Source organism: Astatotilapia calliptera, chromosome 18 (genome assembly GCF_900246225.1).
Source record: "Astatotilapia calliptera chromosome 18, fAstCal1.2, whole genome shotgun sequence".
Taxonomy (NCBI): Eukaryota; Metazoa; Chordata; class Actinopteri; order Cichliformes; family Cichlidae; genus Astatotilapia; species Astatotilapia calliptera.
The window spans coordinates 23,640,668-23,647,736 of record NC_039319.1 but is presented as its reverse complement, the minus strand read 5'-3'; the positions used below and the strand labels follow the sequence as shown (position 1 = coordinate 23,647,736).

Below are 7,069 nucleotides of genomic sequence, written 5' to 3'. Positions count from 1 at the left end.
TAGCCTTGCTACTATCCATGCTGAGATTTATGCAGAATAGAAACCCGATGCTGGCCTCTCATGTCCATAGTGTTATCTGGGGCTACTTCCTCTCATTAGACATGTATGTATTTCTTACTTGGGAGAGAAGAGACCTCGGGCCTCTCACCAGGGCAGTTTAAAAACCGTGTGCAAAGCTAAATATAGAAAGTGCAACACTCTGATTTCCACCACTCTTGGATAGTAACTATTTTGGGGCACAGCCTGCTTAGCCTGAGAGTCTGTTTTTCTTCTCTGCTGGTGGCCTCTTGGGTCTCTCTGACCTTGTTTCATGGCAGCTGGTGGGTACAGAGCTTTTTACGTTTTCTGCTCCACACAATGGGAAGATCATACAGGAATGGCATATTGTCAGCTATTGTAACAACTACAGAAATACAGGGCTGGATGTGACAGTTCTCACACATACAGCCACGTAGTGATGGAAAAAAAAAAAAAAAACCCAAAACAATGTCACCTATTATTGTTCAAAAGCTACACAGGCGAAACTCTCCTCTTGTTTTCTCACGGTGCTCGTCCCTCAGAGATCAAATGTCACTGCAGGAAACATGAGCGTTGTTAGTATTGTACAGACTATTAAAAATAGAGACTTGTAATGGAAACTTTAGAGGGGACCTGTTCTCATTTCTAACTCCATGTTTTTATTAACCGACTCTACTAAAGTACCTTTGCAGATTTGCAGCTGAAAATAGTGCTTTTTTTTTTTTTTACAAACAAAAAAAAAATTTGTGGGCTTTCCTCTGATTGGCTGGCCCTCATAAACAAACAAAGTGTCAGAGGCTTATGTACTTACAGCCAGGGTTGTGTGCTTGAGATGACCGTTGGACTCTGAAGCCTGACCTTATTACAGTTAGCATCTGCCATTGTAACATTACACATATGACAAATAAAAACAGGCCCATTTCAAGTTGACAAAGCTATGATAAGATTAAAAACTTGTGGCATGTAAAAGCATCCATTAAAGATGTTTTACAGACATCTGTAGACATGAATGCCCCTGAAGGCCACTGCAGTAATCCCAGTTTGTCATTGTGCAGCAATGTGAGAGTTGGGAGTGGGGGGTAGCGGCTGGCAGGGTAGCTCACTGACCATGTGCCCCACTGTGAAAATCTGTCCTGGCAGTTACAGTGTCAGTGTGTAGGAATGTGCTGATGTGTGGGTGAGGCTGGATGATGGAGGGTGTGGAGTGCAGTTGCACCTCAGTTCCTCTGGTAGTCCCAGCTGCATGTTTATCTCTCCATTGCCAGCTAATCTGTACTTTTCCTGTTTAAGTTACAATATGTAATGCACAACTCACCCATAAACAGTGCTGCAAATAATAGAGTACTTTCACGCTAGTGCTGCCTGTATGTCAGTGACTTTATTATTTGTGTTATCAACACTCCTACTTTGGAACATTTCAGAAACTTCTAATTGGCTTCATTTATATAACAGCTTCAGTTTCACAATGATAACATTAGAATATACAAACATGATTAAAGGCCCAGCATGCCCTTATAAACTAATAGGCATTCTCAGTCAGTATGATTCAGCATACTCACACCAAAGCTGTGTAAAACTCTGCAGGAACTTTCATGAGGGCCCCATGTGACAATAAAAATGATGATGCTGAAACTCCTGATGTGATCTATTAGTTTTAGTGATTTAGAGTATGCAATTTCTGGAAATATTACGGTGGGGTTGTTGCTACTATAAAAGCTGCACAACTTTTTCACTAAAAAAGATGGATTGAGATGGCATTTAAAGTTATATAACAAAACATTGGAAAACTGAAATAGAAGGCTTTTATTTTTGAAAATAAATCAGACTTCAAAGCATCTGTTACATTCCTAGAACTCTCTGTGGCTTTTATTTTGAAAACCATGTTTAAACTGGTCATGCCGATGTAACTGGGACTGTCATGTAAGTTTCCACCACTGCTTATAGCTGAGCTCATGAAACCTAAGCGAAACGCCAAACTAGCATGAAATTTGACAGGTGCGACTGGTGAAATGTACCTTATCAATATTTACCATTTCCATAGATGTGGCCTAATTTTTCCGATTCACTTGTTGCTCTGGCTGTCATGCACCCACCAGCTTAAAAGCTCCACGAGCCCACACAGTTAGTGAAACAACTCCTAAATACTTAGGGTGTAATCGTCCATCCCGTCTATATTCTGACACTTCATCTCGAGGAGATAGTCGTCCCCTGTGATGCAAAATCCTTAGAGCAGGACAGCACTTTACTGGCTGGAGTAAATCAAGTCTTGTGCAACATCCCTGCAATGTTTAAACAGTGCTGATAAATGTGTCACGGGTCAAATTCATACGGTTGTGCAGCTGATATGTATTGTTGTGACAGGTGTGTCCTCTTGTTGATATTAATTTGTTTGCCATTAGGATAGCATCTCAGTATAACGCAGCCTAATCAAAAAGCCTTAAATAGCCATAAAGAAGAACCAACACCTCTCTGAGTCTGGGTTAAACAGCACTGATTTTTGGCTAGATGCACCTATTAAAATTATAATTGATCTTGACAGCGCACAGTGCGTTCAAATCTCAATTCATTATATTACTGCCTCAGGATATTAGGTTACATCAGCACAAGCCAAATATTCGATGTTCAGAGTGACTCAGCAGCTAACTGAACTTTGCTCTGTGTTTAAACAACAGTGAACTTTTCCCTGCAGTAGCACACGACCACCAGGTGACGATCACGAAAAGGGAAAAACATCCAGCATAAACTTCAAAGGAAGTCAAAAGTGGTATTACAGGGCTTACATCAGCCCTCCGCTGCTCACATCTTAAAATAACCTTTCTTTACATCACAGAGATGCCACGTTACATCAGTCAGCGTCACTTCCTGCAGTCACAAGCCGGGCGACCTTTCACACGGTGCCAGCTAAAACTGTAAAACCACAGGGCCTGTGGGAAATTTTCTAGGGCAGGGGAACATTCTGATCTAGGTAGCACTTAGGAGTGGCTTTAAGTGCACTTTGCATTTCTGAGTGCAGTGGAGGCTTCTGGGTGATGTAGTAAAAACAGAGACCAGCTGAAGCATTACTGAGGCACTGGGTTTTGTTTTGAAGTCCAGTCCTCTGCTATATGCAGCTCAAACTGTGAGATTTAAGTAGAGCACAAAACCCACCAAACTGGCAAAGAATTAGTAAATTCATTCTGACTACAGAGAAGCAAGTCAGTCAAGTTGAGCAGCAGTAAATAATTCACACAGAGGCTGAACTGGATTGTGCAACTCAAGGACAGGCTTCTGCCCTTCTCGTGATTATGACTGTGCACTTTTAGAAGGGGATTGCCCGCCTGACTCCAGCCCTGTGACATCATCGAAACTCAACTCCAGAGAGATCACCTGCATGTGACATAGCTGGGAAGGGAAAGGGTGAGGGGGTGGCGGGAGCGCTCCAGATCATCTTGCACGAGGTTGCGTGCCAAAACCTTGTTTAGAATACGCTCAAAGTTTTTTTCCACTCCTGTTTCCAGTAAGGTCTCTCTGCACATTATTGGTCCTGAGGGGAGAAGGCAGCGTATTCTGAGCAAACCCTCAAGAGACCTGCACTAGTTCTCAATATTTTATTTTATTTTATTTTTTAAATGGTGTGGTACATGTTCCCCCCCTCCTGAGGAAGTCAGCTAGTGAAAATGCAAACTGCCAACAACAAATCAGAGTATTGGTGAAACGGGAACCTGTTTGGATGAATGAGCAAGGTCCTGCTGACCGAGGCAGAAGCTGGAGCAGAGAGAGCTGCGAGGATTATTGTTCTCTTCAGCTCAGAGATGGCACTGAGGCCAACATGACCCCTGTGATCCACATGTGATCCACTTGCTAAAGGTCCCATTTCAGCTCAGCTTTGCTAAAATTTCCAGAAATGCAAAGGACAGATCAACAAACGCAGTTCTTGTTCCAAAAACAAAATACTTTTATTGACACCAATACAGATAAGTGTCTCGTATTCAGATATTACAAATATTTTTTTATATATATATAAAAAAAAAAAATAAAAAAAAAAAAGGAAAAAAAGAAACATAAATACACTTAAATATAATTAGAAATAATTTAAATTGTAACAAAAGAACTATTTCACTTGTGGCAAGAAGCCAGCTGGTATTAGAAACACTAGATACACAGAATGTCTTCACTGGATGTGTAGCCCTTCCCTTTTTTCTCTCTTTTTTAAATATAAATTATCACAACAGCAAAGTGAACATTAACAGTTTTTAATCAAACAAGTGAAACTGCAGTAGGTCCAGTGTTTCAACGAGTGCTTTGTTTCTGCAGAGAGAGGCCGAGGCCTTGGTCCACTCAACGGCTCCACGTTCTGGTTTCCCCACACTTTTCTGACTTCTCCGTCACAGAGTCCTTTACCAAACAAACACATGATAGTATCCGTCTGTACTGTGTCCAGTCAGTGTCACATTTAAAGAAAGAAAAGAAGAAAAAAAACAAAACAAAACAATGCCATTTCCACCGTGTGATGATACAAGAACCTCGCCGTCTCATCTCGATTGCCAAGGCTGACAGATGCAACTCCAAACAGTCCTGTGAAAATCCAACCCCTGCTTTTTTTCCCCTCCTCATCCTTTAAATACATCATCTCATACAGACAGCAAGGTTTTTTCCCCCTCTTTTCTTCCAGGAATTTTCTTCCCCCCCAAATCAGCAGTGCTTTGGAATTTGATCTTTGGATGGTAATCTGTGTCCATCGGGGTTCACGCCTCTCTTTGTGTGCAGATAAAATTCGTCTCTGGACACATTTTTGTCGCTGGTCAAAGTTCATCGTTCAGGCAAGTTGATGATGGGTACCCACTGGTCCATGCAGCGGCTCTCTCTGCAGAATCTGCTCAGTTTGCTCAGAGCTGGGTCCTTCCATGATGTAGAATGTGGGCTCTAAAAATGCATATAAACAAAAGTATGTAAATGCCTGTTCATTTGTTTACTTCAAAGTACAGATAGTTCCTGTATGTGCTGGTAGATTCAAGGTATTTTCCTCCACCGTGATTCCTCAGAAGTCATGAGGGAGGAGTCATATTCATGTTTACTAAATTCACAAGAACAAGTACTGACATGTTTCCCATGTGAGTAAGAGTTTCAGGCATGTGCACAAAATTCTTATGGTTTTAGCTATAAAACCACATAGATAGAGGAAGAGACACTTACAGTGACAAGGACACAGTGGAGGTCCAAAGGTTCGCCCCCGCTCTGTTTTCCACCTCCCCCACCACCCAATATTTGTGCCAGGCGCCTGGTGTTGTTGACTTTCAGGATGTTGATGTCATTCTCGCAGCAAAAAGCCTGAATGAGAGTAAAGTGGATCTGCAGGGCCACGTCTTTAACGTCCTCTTCATCTGCAGCCAGGACGCACAGAACCACATTATCAGGGTCTCTGCGGGAAAGAGAGAGAGGCGCTGTTAGTCTATGAGGTCATGCATGTACATGCTGCATGGGCTGCTTTCACACAGGGGCAACTTGTTGCAAACTTCAGGACAGATACGTTGCACTTACACATTGAGCGACTTGGCAGCCTCGTAGACGCCGACTGTAATGCCTCCCTGTGGCAGCGCAGAGGTGAGGACTTCCTCCAAAGCTTTGGCCACCGTGTCCATTCTGCAACACACAGTTTCACTTTAACAAACGTTGCAACAGCAGTTTTAACACACACACATAAACCCAAGGAAAACCCCCACCGTACTCTGTCTGGGTAGCGTTAGCTAATCGGACTCCTAGCTAACCAGCCGGTATTCCCTGACTTCGAGCACAACTGACAGCCGTGCAAGGTTTGTTTAACCACTAAAAAAAAACAAAAAAAACAAGCTAACTCTTGTCAGTTTTTCGGTTTGAGTCCCTTTGACTAGCTTTAATTAGCTCTCCAGTGAGAAATCTGGTGTTTTTCGGTCACCTAAAAGCACACAGCAGCAGCTACGTTAGCTAAGTGGAGACCGGGGCTCGCGACCGGAGCGGTTAACTGAAAAGACACCGGACTGTAGCACCGACAGCTCGCTGAGAAACACCGTCCACACAGCAGCTACAGGCAAACCCCCCCACAAACCTGGATTTATCTTTATCGTGCACTTATCTAATTAATGCATGCGATTAGCTGCACATAAACCACATCAACCTTGAAAATACAAATAATCCAAATTATTTACCTTTCCTGAGAATAATCCGCATTTAGTTCCTCAAATGTCATGTTGTACATAAAATCCAAATCCACCTTTAGCGCAAACAGTACAGTGCTGGTGAGGTATCCTAGTGTCTTCTCGACTTGACACACTTTTTTTTATCTTTACTCCACTGTGCTGCAACTGAGAGATAAATCTGGCAACTTCACATTATAAGAGTCCGAGAGAAAGCCCGGCTCTCTCCATTGGTGGTATGCTAATTCTCCTGCTGTGGGATTGGACACATAGGACAGCAGGCGTGTCTGTCTCTTGTCGGGTTACTACCGCAACTGTAGCTGTCTGCTGACCTCCCAACAGTTACACAAAACTACTATTCACTCATATTTCCTCACTAACCTGACTGCAGCTATGTATGTGTGTATGTACAAAGCTTTAGCCTTAATGTTGCCGGTGACCCACTACTGAAGCCAAACCTTGTCCAGCACAGGTATGATTTTATGATGATACAATGACGTAAAGCAACGTTAGAGCAGCCCGACACGAAACAACACGCTATGTTTGAAACTTCATCACTGAAAGCGAGTGTTTAATAAAATAAAGTGTGAAAAATCTGCTGCAGAACTCACCCTCACTCCCGGACAGGACACAGCGGACATCAGGACAACTGCATGGCAACGGGACGCCGCTTAGGAAAGCTGCCCTCTGATTGGTCGACAGTAGAGCGTGCGAAAACACACCGAAACCGCGCGCGAGATCTAAAAAGGACTGGCGCGAGAAAGACCAGCGAGTGGAGGCAAGACTCTTGTGACCCACTTACATCACCTGAGCTACTAAAGCAACGGTTCCTTTACAAAACAGCACTGCCCATCCCTTCCTGTTTCATTTAGATTTAAGCTTTGATTCCAAAGTAAGAATTT

General features: G+C 43.0%; 1 protein-coding gene across 3 annotated transcripts; it reads right to left on the bottom strand.

The window, feature by feature from the left end:
* Positions 1 to 4,441: 4,441 nt before the first annotated feature.
* Positions 4,442 to 6,849, bottom strand: gadd45aa (growth arrest and DNA-damage-inducible, alpha, a). 3 transcript variants are annotated; one of them, XM_026150765.1, is made up of 4 exons: positions 6,779 to 6,849; positions 5,536 to 5,637; positions 5,191 to 5,416; positions 4,442 to 4,920 (listed from the first exon to the last, which is right to left on the bottom strand). In XM_026150765.1, the coding sequence occupies exons 2-4, from the start codon at positions 5,634 to 5,636 to the stop codon at positions 4,807 to 4,809; spliced, it is 441 nt and encodes a 146-aa protein (XP_026006550.1). In that variant the 5' UTR covers position 5,637; positions 6,779 to 6,849; the 3' UTR covers positions 4,442 to 4,806. The 3 variants fall into 3 exon arrangements, with proteins under 3 accessions (XP_026006550.1, XP_026006549.1, XP_026006551.1); XM_026150764.1 differs by lacking the exon at positions 6,779 to 6,849 and adding an exon at positions 6,180 to 6,342; XM_026150766.1 differs by lacking the exon at positions 6,779 to 6,849 and adding an exon at positions 5,723 to 6,126.
* Between the last annotated feature and the right edge of the window lie 220 nt (positions 6,850 to 7,069).